Source organism: Cinclus cinclus, chromosome 17, assembly GCF_963662255.1.
Source record: "Cinclus cinclus chromosome 17, bCinCin1.1, whole genome shotgun sequence".
Taxonomy (NCBI): Eukaryota; Metazoa; Chordata; class Aves; order Passeriformes; family Cinclidae; genus Cinclus; species Cinclus cinclus.
The window spans coordinates 7,513,977-7,529,811 of record NC_085062.1 but is presented as its reverse complement, the minus strand read 5'-3'; the positions used below and the strand labels follow the sequence as shown (position 1 = coordinate 7,529,811).

Below are 15,835 nucleotides of genomic sequence, written 5' to 3'. Positions count from 1 at the left end.
AAGTCTGTATTTTACAGTTATGATCAGACAATTGAGTTTAACAGCCTATATTAATACAGACTGTCTTTCCTGTTGGAAACCATTCTTCTTTGGGGAAGTCCAGGTTAGTTCCTTAGGCAAATAAACTGTTAGAATACTGTAATTCACAATCAAACTGTGGCATTTAGACTCAACTCTAATTCAAACCAGTGTAGTCTGGTTGCTCATTTCAAGGAAACCATAATGTGAAAGAAAAATCTGTTTACGGTTTAAATAAAATCAGTAGTGATATAAAGTTAATTAATTAATTGTACTGTGAAAAAGTATGGCATGGATAGTGCTTTGGTAATGGGAAGGAAAGGATGTAAGCAGCCCCGCAACCTGTGTCCTTCCTCCTGAAGCTGATGAAATTTTCAGCTGTGTCTGAGATGCAGTTCATGTCCTCATTTTCAATTTGTACTTGCATGACTAAGTTTGTTTTTAAGTCTACCTAATCGGACAAACATGAATATTAACTCCCAGCAAAAGGCAGTAAGTTAGATATAAGCACCCAGTAATCTTCAGAGTATCTTCCAAAAGAGCCATTCGTAAATCTAAACATCCCTTATGAGTCTCCCTAATTACTTTAGACACAGATGTTGACAGTAAGTGGCAATATTCAGAGAAAATATACTCAAGAATTCCTAACTTTCAGGCTCTGATCCAATAGTGTTCTTAATAAGGCATGGGGTATTAATCCTTCTTTCCAGAGGGGTGCCACTGTGCCACTGCCAGAGTATTTGCATCAAAAATGGTTTCCTACACTAACCATTTGCCAAGATGGGTGAACCCTGGATTTCCTTTCCTGCTGGATGAGCATTAAGCCTATGGCTCAATTCTGTGGAAACTGCCCAACAGTGCAGGCTGCTGTTTGCTGCCATGGAGGAGGAATGCTGGCACCCTCTGGGCCACATGTGTTGTGTTGTACCAGACAGCACAGGCAAAAGGAAAACCTCTGTGCAAACTCCCTAGGACAGGCCCCTGAACCATGTGCAACAACACTTTTCCATTTATTTATTTATTTCACTGTTTCTTTGTGCCAATTCTGACCTACTTTGAGAAGGGGGAAAAAGAACAAAAGAAAAGGTTTCTTCCAGCAGCATCTCATTCCACAAGGCTGAGGCTGGAGCTGCTTGTACAGTGGGGGCAGCTCCACTTCTGTGTGGGAGGTGGATGATGGGTGGAGATGTGCAACTCTGTCTGGTAGATGTAATGAACACCATCACCTCCCCTTGACTCGGCATCACTCAAAATTAGGCTTTAACTTTCAACTGCAATGTGATCCTCCATGCAGCTACTGAATAGTAAAGAAATAATCAAAGAAATGCATTATTTAAAGTGTCACCACACTTCAAAATGTGTAAGGCCACGTTTTATTTAGAGAGGCCTGGCAACAGTATCCCGGTTCTGTGTTTTAATGTAACAAGCATCGGGCTGGGGCTTAAGGCTTTCAGTCCAGCAATATTCTGTCTTCAAGTAACAGCTGGATAACAGACCCAGACCTTAATTTGCTTGTGTGATTTTCCTGAAATAATTTCTTAAGTCTTTGATGTTGCTGTTCACTCTTAGTCACTTATTCTTTGATTTCCACTTCTCTACAGAGCAGAAAAAATTATTTATAATACATATTATTTAAAAAATAAAGTATCTACAGTGCACAGCCTGGACACAGTTGTCACTGCAGCTTTGTGACTGAATCCAGCAGTACCCTGGCTCTCAGCACACTGGTGTGTGTCCAGTACACTTCAGAGGAATGCAAATGCTGCTTCGTGAGTCAAACCAAAAAACCTTTCATCAATGAATTTCAGCTTCCATGACTGTAGAGATGACAAGTCAATGGAACCATTCGCACTGTGTGGATAAGGATTTACCCATGTGATTCCCCTAAATGTTAATGGGAGTTGTGCAGCTGAATCCCAGACTTGCCACGCTGAAACTTAGCACTAACTCTCCAAGGAGAAGGGCGCTAATTGGATTGCCGAGTTTAAATCCTTCAGCTCATCAGTCTATGGGAAGGATTTAGCACTGGCTCTGTAAAAGGCTTTACATAGCTTTGCAGTGCAATGCTGGGGGAGATTTTTTCCCTTTCTTTCTTGTGATTAATTGTGAGGCTTGAGGTGACAGGAGACATAATGAAATTCATAAATGCCGAAGGCCATCCCTAGTCACATTCCTGGCTGTTGGTATAAGTTAGAAACTGACAGAAGTGTGAACAAATCAAGGGTGTTCTTATAGCCTTTCAGTTAAGGGGAAGAAAAAGTAACTGACAATGAGAAACCACTGGAGGTGGTTTAATGGGTATAAATTTTCAAGAAAGAGTGATGTTTTACACTGATTCAGATTCTTGGATACATAAATGACTTACAAACAGACATATTCTGCCCCCACTGCAGTTTGAGGGATTCCAGTCCTTTTTTACAAAAGATATTGGCACAAGTTATGTCAGCAACCTGCCAAAGGAAATGTGTTGCAAAACCTGTAGCAGAACCCAAAGCAACTTTGGTCTTTTTTTGTGACTGGTCTTGTTGTGCTTGTAATAAATTTTAAAAATCCACTTTCCTCTATGGAAGGCAAAACTTACAGCTTAAACAAGCAGCATAAGAATTAACCTAGGACTCTCACTTCAGCCTGGAGACAGATTCTACCATTTTCCCACATGCACGTTTGAATTGCAGTGCTAGGAATTGCTTCAGCAGTCCTCTTTTCCTAGTCCATGGCAGTGCAGGATGTGTCACGTCTGAGCATATATGGACCAGACACTGATGCGCTGGTCTTTGGAGCCAGCTGCCAGCAGTGTCTCCCGGGGGCTGCTGTGGTCTGAGAAGGACACACAGTGGACGGTTGCTGTGTGATAGTCCAGTACTGCTAAGGGCTTCAGCTTTTTCCAGCCAAAGATCCTGATGCGATGATCCCACCCTGCTGTTGCCAAAATCTTCTTGTCTGGACGGATGGTGATATCAGATATGCCAGCGTTGACAAGTTCGTGTGTTTTGTAAACCTTTGTGAAAAAGTTACAAATGAGCTCCAGTTGTTCAAAACAGAAGACAAAGGAATCTTTTGGTACTTTAGCAGGTGTTGTGCCCACCCAACACAGCAGTGTAACACAGGGAGTGTGGAGCTTTTCACCATGTGGTGGATGGTGCTTGGTGAGAACAACAATAGACAAACAGAAAACACCTTAACTTGAGCCTCCCATTTTCACAAAATAAACCCAACTCCTGTATGTTTTTAGTTTATTTTTCATTTAAAGCTATACATATTTTGTCACAAGTGAAGCTCTGAACCGAGGTTTTGAGCACAGCTTTGCCCTTTTCTTCCAGCTATTCCCGTATAAGCTGCAACTTTCAGAGCTAAGGCCATATATTTTCCCTGCTTCTGCAATATTCCCAGGCTGAGACCCTTCTGAGCTGATGTTTAAGCTACCTGTTACTCACTTCTACTACCGTGGCTCCTCATAAAACCCCCAATAAGCTGTTGTAGCATTTACCTCAGTCTTGAGAAAGGAATGCTTCCAGGAATTGGGTTACAGTGTTAGGAAATCTGTATTTCTAGTACTCCATCCCAAGAGACTTCTATTTATACCAAATCCAAGGAGGGGATTATGGCCAAGTTATTGATTTCAGTCTTGGAAGCCCTTTGTTACTGTGTGGAGACTACTGGGGCACAGGTTTCAGAGTGGCACAATTAAATTGGGAGGTATTTGGCTTCTTTCAAGGAGGCACTGGGGCTGCACAGGACTTAGCCCCTGGAAAGAAAAGTTTTCACTTCACTGACATAAGCTTCTCTTGAAGCACAAAGCTCAAAGTAACACACCTTTGCTGTTCTCACCTCAGGTAACTTGTCTGAGCGAGCAATCTGCCTCTAAAACACATGCAGAATATGGACACCTGTGTGTGTGTGTGTGTGTGTGTATTGGAAGAGCTCAGCGTCTGTCGCAATAGGGAAAATACCTCTGGCTTATAAAGCTGGTCTTGAACTGCTGTTATTTATAAGCACCACTGGAAATGACACATTAATGCCACTGTCTCCTTAAGCCTGAGTCTGTAGCTATCCTATACCAAAACTTAGTATTATCCAGTGCCTGTTTTAATTCATTGTGTGGTGTTCACTGTTTGTCTGAGGCAGGAAGGGATTGACAAGCACATCACACCTGAGGAGCTTTCCTCCTTGAAGGACATTCCATGATGTGTAGCTTGCACAGGGTTATAAAGACATATTATTGCAGATAATTTTAACCTTTATACTAGATGTAGAAAACTCCAGAAATGTTGGTCAAGGTTGCTTTCAGATGCAACTGAAAACATCTTGGAACCTTACAGGCACAAAGCCATAAGCAATTATTTTTCAGCTATACAAGAACTGCCCAGCTAGCTGCTCAAACAGCAAGAGTTGTGCAGTTTGGTAAGATGAAAGTTTGAATGAAACTTAGCATGCTTCTTACATGCTCTATACATTTCTTTTTCAAAGACAACCTGAAGAATGTGTCTACAACAAATTCAGAACAGAGGGCAGGAAGTTTTGCTTAAACCTAATGAGAAATAGCAGGCTGTATTGGGATGTCTTGGTGGGGCTGCTACTGTAAAACCTTTGTTTTTTGTTAGTATGTGTGCTCCAAACTCTCCAGGCCTAATGCAGCATGGCCTCAGTGGAATTTTTGTTGGTGTAAATGTCCTGGCAGGGGAAGGATTTATTCCTTACATCACCAGCCTGGCAAACGTAGGATGGGTCTTACTCTATAACTGAGATTATTAGCTAATGGCTATAACCAATCCTGGGCGTGGTGCTCCCATCATTTATGTCAATTATGTGGGCAAGATCCATACAGCACAATCAGGGCAACAGGAGAAATGGCATGTCCTCAGCAAGCTACAACTTGAAAAGGAAGCCTAATGGTGATGCCTGGTGGCTATGGAACATGAGGGAACAGTGGGCATTTGTGCATGATCTGCAAATACAAGAGTGAGAGAGAAAAGCAACACAAAGGAGAAAACTTGCTCAAGGTATATGCAGCCAGGTGTAATCCTACTGCCAGGATTTGTGCCATCCCAGGACTTACTACAGTAAGCGACTAACGACAGCCGTCAAATACCAACATAATTTCCTAACCAGAAAACCAGCTTGTAATTAAGAAAACAAAGAGGTAAAAACAGGTGAGCTGCTTTCAGCCAGTCACAACCAAGGACACTTGAATCTACACCCGAAGCATGTCTTTAAGCCCTCTGCTTACTAAGAAAATAACCAAAATAGCAGCAGACTTCAGCATCTGGGGAAAAGCCTCAGCAACCAAACCAACAAAACTTACATTACAGCTTACAGGATTTTTTCTCTTGTCATATAAAAAGAAGCTTCTGTGGTTATCAGATTTCTTAGTTCCTCTTTGTTTATTCACCTGCAGAAGCTGTTTACCTCCTACATTCTACCACAAACATCATCGCATAATTACACTATCTCATCCAAATCAGAAGGCACATAACCAATCCTGTCATTTGCTGACAGTGATGATTTCAGCAACTTTCCTGTAGAAGACAATACAAACTTTCCTCATAGCAATAAACTCTGCAGTTACCTTCATCATCTATTCATTGACACACTGGAACACTGCCACTTAAAACAGAGCTGCAGTACCATCATTGCATCATTCCCTCTCCAACGGCAGATAGCTGTGCACCATGGTTACTTATTAAAACCTTTTAGAATAAAAATAATGTGCCACTGAGTGGCTTTCCAACGTCTACCATTACCTCAGACACCTGGAATGTCAGGGAAAAAAATCCCCATCTGGTTTATATTATTAATGCAATAGTGGAAAAAAACTTAATCTATGTCCTTGACAATCTCTAGTGCATATATGAAAGATGCAATTTTTTTTAGGGCATTCATGCTCCCATGAAGCATAGGAACATTGCTTGTAGCTTATTATACTTGGCATTTAAATTTCTTCTGAGGCAACCTTCTATCTCTCAGTGTGAGGTGCTGAAGGTGTAGCTAATCTTACATCCCCTGGGAATGGGAATATCTTGTGAAAAACAACACTTGGAATATTTCCGGTTAACAACTGTTTCTCCTGTGAGTTGTACCTGTAGCCCTCCATACAGTTAACTGATAAGGGAAATGTGCTCTAAAGAACAGTATTTTCTTTGACTTTAGGAAAAAAGTTTTGCTATAATTAATATGAAAGAACAGCTTTCTAATTAATTTTCTAATTAATATGAAAGAACACCACCAGAGTATTTGAAAATTTAAGAGGTGTGTCATGATGTCAGATTTCTGTCACTGTGACCTTAAAGAACGAGTCTCAATACCAGATTTCTTATTGGGATTGCTCACCTTCCTTCCACTTCCCAGAGTTAAGGATACCTGGTGCAGATGGTGACAAGCAGGGGGAAGCTGGGCAAGGGGAGGGCAAATAGGACCAAAAAAACAGCAAACTCAAACCATGACAACTGTGTTTAAGAGACCTTCACTACTCTTTCAGAGTGCAGAGTGCCTCTTTCATGTCGCGTTGTATTGTGTATTAAGGTTCAGCTGCCTCCTCAGTGAGTGCCATGTCCTCCAAATTTCACCAGGATTGGATGTGTTTGCACCACACACACAGTGTCCTGCCACCCCAGAAATGCAGGTGGTGTGATGATGCCTCACAGATTCAACACCTTTACAGTGTCCCCCAGGTGATGACTTACCACTGTATGTCCCAGCATGTACTTTTCTTCCTGTAGCACCATTCAAAAAAAAAGGCATTAACTTGCTGTACTACTTAAAAAAATATTCTCCATAAAAGCTGCAAAGTGGAACAGCAATTATTGTTCTCCCATGAACTGGTGTATCCAGCAGATCTCTTCTCAAGGATGGCATGGGCACACAGGAGTTGATTCAGGCCCTCTCCATTGTTCATGGGACAACTGACACTAAAAAGGTTAAAGCACCCAGCAGTGGAGAGGCTGTGCATGGGCCGTTTTAACTTTCATGAGTCTTTCTGCACTTTATTTCCACATCTACATTTCCAGATCGTAGTGAATGCCTTGGCACTGCTGGAACACTTGCTAAAGTTGTCTAGATGAAAGCAGTATTTATGGCCATTCCCTAGCACGGCCTCTGCTGGGGATTACACGACCTCCTATCCCAGCCACTCACAGTACCACAGACATGAACTGGGGCAGCCAATTGCCTGATTTTGTGTCTCTGGCTGGGGCCTGTAGGTGCCAAAAGAATCTGGGTGCCTAAACCTCATGTCCTCTTAGTGCTAGCTGGGCTTCTCCTACTCCTTCTGTTTGTGAAGCATTTAATAGAATACTTCTGTCTTTCCCACAGTGGAAAGCAGAACCTTTAGAAAAGCAATCCTTTGTTTCTCATTTTTATAATTCATTTATAATGTTTAGGACATTCCAAGAGCTGGGTACTACCAGTGTGATAAATGAAGATACAGAGGCAATGGCTTGAGTAATGCTAGGCCTGTGTGACTGTTGCAACTTTGGTAAAACCAGAAACATGTGAGAGAGGGGTTTTTTCTTTTTTTTTTAAATCCTCACCATCTTTTGCTAAGTCTAGTCACATAGCACAGACATTCTAACCAGTCTGTGATTAATTAGCTAGAGATCTGCAACAACTCCTCTTCATGACTAAATATTTTTTTTAGTCTATCAAACTGTTAGTGCAAAGTGGGATAAATGACACTAGAGGGCCAGTGATCCTGACCTGGAGGTTCTGTTGCTCATTGAGGCTCCAGATGCTAAGCACCTTTTCAGATGAGCCCGAGATCCCTTTGGCCTTCTCCGAGTCAAAGTCAAGGCTCATCACTGGCTCCTGGTGGCAAATGAGTTGGCTCAATGCTTTTCCCATTGACACATTCCAGAGGACAACTGATCCATCTTCATAGCCAGCCAGAAGCACAGGTTGTGAACCACAGCTGAGCTGATTAAGGAAAAATAAAATTGTTTGAGAAGTAAATAGTCTGTTAAGAAAATTACCATCCCTGTTTAGGTTTTGGTCCAAGCCCCAAGAGAATAAATTAAAATGCCGACTGGTGTAGAAATGAAAAAAAGTTTAGATAATGTCAAATTTTAATATTCCATCCACTTACAGAAAGCATTACTAGATAATATGCACTTACAGGTTTTATATCTACATACCAAATTCTAAATTTTATATATATTATGCATATTTAACATACACATACCATATATATATATATATATATATATATACACATACACATACAGAAGGAGAAAATTTATCTCTGAAAATCCAAACTATTGCCCTCTATCACAACTGAAAAGAGCCTGCCTGAAATTTTCAGGAGCTTTACTTCATGGTCTGAAATTTCTTTGCATTTCATACAAAAAATTCCACAGAGCAGCTGAGTTATTCTCAAGCAATACAAGCTTGTGTGGGCACTGTGAAGTGCCATGCTCAGGGATTCCAGTTCCACGGTGCCAGGTACAGGGCTGCACAGAAGGATCACCTGCCCAAGTACCCCACAGAGCTTGAAGGTAAACACTGAACCTCCCAGCAGGAACCGCTGGGTCAGTCACCAAGGGGTTAACGGGTGCCCGAGTCCCACTGTAACCAATTGAAAGCTATTTTGATTAATGATGTCACAGGCCAAAGGGCAGGGCACCCTGGGCAGACACCTAATTTATTTAAGCCTCTGAAATAACTCAAAGAAGGGAACATTACTGGATTACATGTCACACTTAAGGAAAATATTCATCATTGCTCCAGTCGAAAGACTAATGATCCTGTAAGCAGTACCTGGTTACGAGAGTGAAGATGCAACTCCCTAATGAAAAGCAACTAAAAAAACGGCGTCAGTTAATGCCAGTTCTTTCTTTAATAGGAGAAGAAAGATCCAAATAGACATCGGGACTATTACCACCTCATGTAGGCTCATCTGAGAAATGTATCTGACAGGGTATTCAGATCTTTCCAAACATTATTTGCTCCTACAGGATTTGTTTGCTCAGTATTCAATTAAGATAAAGGTAAAGAGCATAAAGAGTTAATTTTTAGCAGTATCATGTTATTGAATGAAGTCAAACTCGCTGGCTGTCAGTGTTATGATACGAAACTGTAGTGGCCAAAGGCTCACTGCCTCTTCTAATGATCCAGACTGTTCTCCTACTGGTTATTCTGTGTTCTGGGGGGAGTTCAACTAACAAGAGGTGGGTGGTCTGAGTAACACGACTGCCAAGTACCAGCCTCATGTGATTCCTTGGCCTTACTCAGTCTAGAAAAGTGTTTGAGGAAGAGAGCTCACTGAGCAGGGAACAACATCGCTCCTTGAAAGAAGGAAACCAAGGGGATATCCCTGTGAATTTAGGAAATCCCCTGTATCATCCTTCTGAATGGGTCTATCCATACCAGGGATCTTGGAGGAGCCTTCTTCCTTCAAGATCCTTTTTCCTTTGAAAAGGTAGAGGCCATGCTCTGTCTAGAAAGGCCCACAAAGCAGGTTTCTCACAGTGCCCAGAATTATGAACAATTTTCCTGTAAAAATTTTGATTTGCTAAAGCAATATAACATCAGAGCAATGAATACATTGATTCATACACTGAGTCAGATACATGTGAATTAATGCTAACTCACAGTATTTTGGATGAAGAATATTTGTTTTTTTGATACCAGGTATCAAAAAAGTTAAAATATCTGAATAAAATGAGCATTTCAGATTTTATCTGTATTTAATAAAGGGTAAAATCTTCAAAGCAAAACAAAGTATTTCATAGGTACTTTTAAGTTGAAAGAAAGCCCCCATTTAAGGATGAACCCCCCCCCCACACACACACAATTATTTGTGCTGCAAGACTCCCTCAGAGCTGGGGTTTCACAGAAGTTGTAGCTGTCACCAGGCAGTGAAGCACATCAGCTCCTCTCCCTACTCCAAGTGGGATGGTGGCTTCCACAGGACCTCCTCACCCTTATGCAGATGGCAGAGATAGGTGAGTGCTCAGCATTTTGGGAATGCCAAGCAAAACTCTTTCTTTTTTTGTGCTATGGGTATTGCACTTTGGATTTTAAAGACAGTAATTTGCAAGTGAGATCTAAAACTGGTGTGTTTTAAGACTCAAATACTGTTTCCTACGAAATGTAGGTCTCCCACACTCCTTCTTCCTCACTTTCCTAACCATATGTAATATTTCAATGGGTACATGAATTAAAACAATAGAAGTTATTGAAAGATAAGTGGAGCTCTTGGTCTGAGCCTGGACTCACCATGCAGTGCTTCACAACGGCCTATTTATTTCAATTCTCAATAACAGACACTGCTGGAGAGAAGTCTCACCATTCATGTTCTGTTTCAGTAGAAAAATTAAATTATAAATCATTACTCTTCCTAAGCAGAGCATTTTGTTGTTGCATTTGGATAACTGTCAAGGAAGGAAGAAAAGGTGATCTGTTGTCAACTCAACAGGAATAATTGCAATAGTTTATATAAAGTAATAACTCGGCATTTCCAGTTTCGACATGTATTATTCTTGTTGAATTATTTTGTTTGCACCATTATGCAATATGATGCCTTCCCCAAGGAGTGCAAAAAATTTAAGGAAAGACTATCCTTACTCCTACAAATCCTACTCCACCCAATTAGTAATAGCAGGAAGGTGTGAAACTGAAGGGACAATGTATTTAAGAATATGAATTTTCAAAAGAAAGTGAACAAACTAGGATCTTTAAGGGCAAACTTAGAAAAATAAGGGGGGGAAGGTGCTCCAAAGAACAAAATAAATAGCTGCAAGCTTTTTGACTGCTTAGGAGAAGCCAGTGAGGCTTAATCTAGAAGCCAAACCTCAGGTGCCTTCTGCTCTACAGTAAAGTTTCTCATTCACACTGTTGCTGGGGAGGTTTGTTGTTTCTCTGAATTGCAGAAAAATACGATGGTACCTGGCTGCAGCCCCCAAACTCTCATTAGAAAACCACCCCAAGCACTCTTCCTTCAGGCCTTATGTGGCTCTCCCTCTCAGCTTCTGTTTCAACTTGTTAATTTACTGTGCCATAAGCAACATCAAATAGTCTCTTAGGCAACCCCTGAGTGCTGGGCTGGGAGTGCTCATCTGGGTATGGCTGTATTGCCCAACAGAGCCGTGTACAAAGAAATCCTGGAGGTCCTCTGTTCAGGAAGGGGTGCAGCTGGGTGAGCTCGTGTTCTCATTTATGGTTACAGGTTTATGGTTACAGGGTTACTCAGAGAGCCACTTCCAGTGCAACCACAGAACAGAATGCAGAGCATCACTTTGGTACACCACATACAATTATTCCCCTTAAGGGTATCCTCTTCCTCATGCCTTTAAACCAAGTTGCACACATTTGCAAAAGAGCACACACAGCTGTGAGACTCTAAGGGATTATCTATACTTTCCTGGTGTAGTCTAGGAAGTTATGGTGAGTTCTCAAAGTCAGAATTTGCATGGAATAATTTAGCTCTCCCAGTTCCCAGTCCTCTGCTTTATCCCCACTGGCAACAAAATCAAAAACTATATATATATAAAATTAAGACTCTGCACCTGCTCTGCTTCCTAGAGGAATATCAGTATTAATGCATGTAGAAAATACAGCAAGACAGAGGACTTCTTATACAGGCAAGAAAAATTTTCAACACTGAACATTTCCACAGTTATCTCCATTTTATTAAAAAATGTCGAGGAGACAGAAAGACCCATTCATTTCATCAAGCACTGAACACTGATTGCATTTTTAGGAGAAACTTTGTTTAACAAAAGTCTAATCAGCCTATTTAATTTCCTCTGTTTCTTCCCCCTAGTTTTTAATTACAGCATGGAACGTCAACTGTGGCCTCTCTTGGCTTTTGTCTGAAGTCAGCAACGGAATTCCTCTAGATTCAGTCAATTCAGGATCTTGGGTAAAGACACAGAGGCCTCAAACTTAGATTGACAGCATTTTCAGCCAAAACCAACACAAATGTTCCAACGAGCCTGCAGGAATTACACTCTGGCATCAGCTCCATTGGTCCTGTAGACCTGTAGCAGTGTGTTGTCAGGGGATTCCATGGGAATCCGCTTTGCCACCAATTCTCTGGAGATTTCAAGTCAATCACCTGAACTCCTTCCCTCAACTGCCACCTTTCTGTATTACTTGTGCTCACTGTTGGCAGCCCATAAACATTATTTGTTAAATATTTTGCCAATGTGGGTTTTTTCACTAACTACTTTTATTTATCTTTTTGCCTGTAGTCAGTACCACCATAAATATTTTGTTCCTATTAGAACAGAATAGGATGGAAATGTTCACAGAGTGTATCCTCATCCTGAGGGCACTGAAGTGAATTGAATCTGCCATTAAAACCACTGTTTTTAAGCAACCCAAACATTTATCATCATTCTTAATGCAGTGAGAAACCGTATCAAACAACTGGCTTTGGTAAGTCACTCATTTTCCTCTTGATTGATGCAAAAACTGTATCTATCCTAAGGATACAAAGCTTTCCTTGAGCATTTGCAAATCTTCCATTAAAGCTTGGAAAGCTCTGAAAGTTACATTAAGGATGTTCACAAATCTTTCCCCCCTTTAATAGTATAATTACTTGATTGGTTTGATTATAAATCAAAATCCAAGTGAAGAAAGATTCATGTGCTTCATATAAAATGAATCACAGGGAAAACATTTCACAATTAGCAGACACTCTTGCCTTACCTGCCATAATTTCAGACACATGGGCATGCCCAGCTTGGCACCCACCTCTGGCTTCAAGGTACAGACTGACGTCTTGGATGGCAGCTCCAAAATCTGAACCTGACATCAGGAAAACAAGAGGAGTTGGTCAGGCTCCAGGTCAAAACTCTGCTGTTAAAAACACGAGTCTTTTAAGGTGATTAAGGTTAGTGTAAGCTCTTCCAGTAAAAACTGTCTGGAGGAAATGGAGGAATGCATGCTAAGTTGGAACTGTAAGGGGAATCTACAGCTAGCTAAAGAAGTGCATTGTTTTAGGAAAGACCAGACAAAACTGCTGGAGTGAACGCATCTTCTTAGACTCTTCTATTTAATTACAGCCTTCTTTTCAAACAGTGGATGACATTGTGCACACAACAGATAATACTGCAGACTGCTTAATCTGAACACACCCCCCTGCTTTCTTTCCCCCTTTTCCAGCTCTGTTGCTAATTTTTTGGCTGTATTCACCTGTGAACACTTGCATTCTCTCCTCTGTGCTACTGTGGTAACACAGAGCTTGCATGGAAATACAGGCAGTGTACACATGGAAAGGGGATTTTTATTTACTGCTGACTGCACTAACAAATCGCAAGCCCGCATTTCCCAGCTAAGGCCGGCTGCAGCAGTGTCTGCACACAGGTATGTTTAACACAATGTCGTCTGACCCAGTCTAAAGCAGGTCTGACAATGCTGTGTTAAACACCTGTTCTCTCTAGAGAGCAGCTTTCATTGTTGCTTGCTCCAATGGCAATGAATCATGGACCTAGTTTGGGTGGTTTTGATTTCTTTCTCTTTTTTTTTTAAAACATTGGGCAAGTTGTTCCTCTGCCAAGGAAGTAGCTCATTTCCACCTCACGATGATGGCAGGCAAGATCAGGGGAGTCTGTCTTTTTAGTTTGGCACTGGAAGATTTTGAGACTCTTGATTGACACAGCAGTGCCTCAGCTCTGGGCAGGTTCTCAAGCCTGGAACTCTAGAGAAACAGAAGCTCTCAGGTATCGAAAACCTGCTGCCAGGAACATTGCTGTTTCTCACATGTATACTTAATCACCAAGGTGATCTTTTGTTCTAATTAAATAAACAATGGTCTGCATTATGTGGTAAAATTAAATTACTTGAAACATTTGATAAATCCAGCATCACCAGCCACTCTAGGCTCTTCTAGAATGTGCAAGAGCCCAACAGTGCTGCTGGAGAGCCCCAGTCGTGCAAATTTCCTTAAGCATCTGAGATGAGGTATTACACAAATATGGCTCCTCTGGGAGCCATCAATCAAGACCACGGCAGCTGCGATGGCTTTTCAATCCCATACCTTTAGTTCAAAGCTTGCCAGAACATCTTCCTATTTCTAGAGGCTGTCAGCCAGCCTGCCAAAAGCCAGCTGCACTCTAGGACTGCGAGTACAGCGTACTGCACATAACATAGAGAACGCTTTCGAAAGCCACTGAGCAATACAGCAGGAAACTGTTTTCCAGATTTGAGGGATAGTGACTACAGCCAAGAGCCATCCAGTCTGCAGACCAAACCTGGGAACAGACCAAAGTTTGATCATCTGGGAATTCTGCTTCTTTGGAGCTACACTCTTAACAAAAGGTGCTTTTCTCTCGTCAGCTTTCTCGCTATCAACATAATGACCAAGTTAGCTGTGGCAGGAAACGGGCTATAAATATGAAGATGACCTGCCCTCATCTTGCCTCTTTCATCACTGTCTCTCCAAAGGGCATTACCTCCTAGGCAAGACCAAAACTGCAACTTTCATGTAATAAAGAAGGGTAAGTGTGCTGTGATAAATGCACTTCTGCAGGTTAAAACTAAAAAACAAACCTTCTTTGCTTTACCTTGACTAAAAACAGATGAACTGGTACAAGGGCTACAGTTGGGCTTGCAAAGGCCCAAGAAAAACAATGAGAAAAGCTTTGTGCAGAAGGCAGGCAGGCATGAGCTGCTGCCTGAGCTGGACTGACAGTTCCAGAGACTGTCTGCATTAAAGGCAACTGAGCCTTAGAAATAAATACTATTTCATATATTTTGACAACTGTAACCTAAAACTTGAAGTTCCGTGTTTATATTGGTTTTGCTTAATAGGAGAAAGATTTGCCTTTGCCTGAGGTTAATAGTGTTCCTGGGTGGCTAAAACTGGCCACAAGGAAACACACCCTTTCTCTTTTTCACATTAATAAAGCTTTTAACATGTTTTTGGCAAATTGGCAAGAAAAGTGCATGTAACTCATAATTGGTGATTTAAATGCAATCATGAACAAATAAATGCCTGTTCAGATCTCATTATTTATGGACTGAACCTCCTTTAAGACAAAATTACTCTTTTTTTGGACACCAGCCAAGCATAAACACTTATTAAGTCTTAATTTTAATCATAAGCTGCAAATGTACTGTGTCTCACACAGTGCTGCCTATTTGGAAGCACTATATATTATGGGGGCTTATGTGAATTTATTCAAACATGACACAGTTCTAATGCAAAGGTTCACACGCAGAGTGGAACTCTTCTACCTCAGGAGACTGCAAATCATTTTCCTCTTGCAGGGGCCAAGCAAACAAATGAGAATAAAACAGAGATGAGTCGCAAGTGACACCGGGGTAAACGTCTTCTATTTGGGTCAGTTATTATTTAATTCTTCATTATGGGGACTTCTCTGGCTGACACGAGAATGCACTTGTCAATTTTGTTTAACTTAAGTATTATTGAGCACTGCTTTAAAATGGAGGGAGCTCTTTGTTTAATCAGAACGAGGTATGGGACTTAGAATGGTTGTATTTACTGGTGCAGTGGCTGTGACCGCAGACATATCTAGTTCTGTAAAAGGCTGAACATTCTGGCTGTGAGTGAACAAAGTACTTAAATATGTGTTTAGCTTCTGTGTAATAAAAAGATCACATTTTCTAGCAATACAGGCACTTATTACTTCATGTATAAAATATGCAAATTTCAGTTTAAAGATACACAACCCATAGTCCAGAAAACCATGTGAACTTTTATGTTCATCAGCAATTTGCACTTAGCTACAATATTTCTTCTCATATTTATACCACTTTTTTCTTCTTTCATAATTTTGGTATTTTTATGTCAAGCATTTGGTATTATTTTTGTGTGATGTCCTCAAACATCCCATTATAGAAAACAAAACTGTAATTT

The 15,835-nt window shown here is 41.0% G+C and overlaps 1 protein-coding gene across 1 annotated transcript in view; it reads right to left on the bottom strand.

Moving 5' to 3' along the window:
- Nucleotides 1–2,367: 2,367 nt before the first annotated feature.
- GNB1L (G protein subunit beta 1 like) overlaps nt 2,368–15,835 on the bottom strand; it is a 29,554-nt gene continuing 16,086 nt past the window's right edge. The window contains exons 5-7 of the mRNA XM_062504514.1: nt 12,664–12,762; nt 7,711–7,926; nt 2,368–3,016 (exon numbers count right to left, since the gene is read on the bottom strand). Coding sequence (XP_062360498.1) covers nt 2,750–3,016; nt 7,711–7,926; nt 12,664–12,762 — 582 coding nt within the window. The 3' untranslated portion in view covers nt 2,368–2,749. The remainder of the gene's footprint in view (nt 3,017–7,710; nt 7,927–12,663; nt 12,763–15,835) is intronic.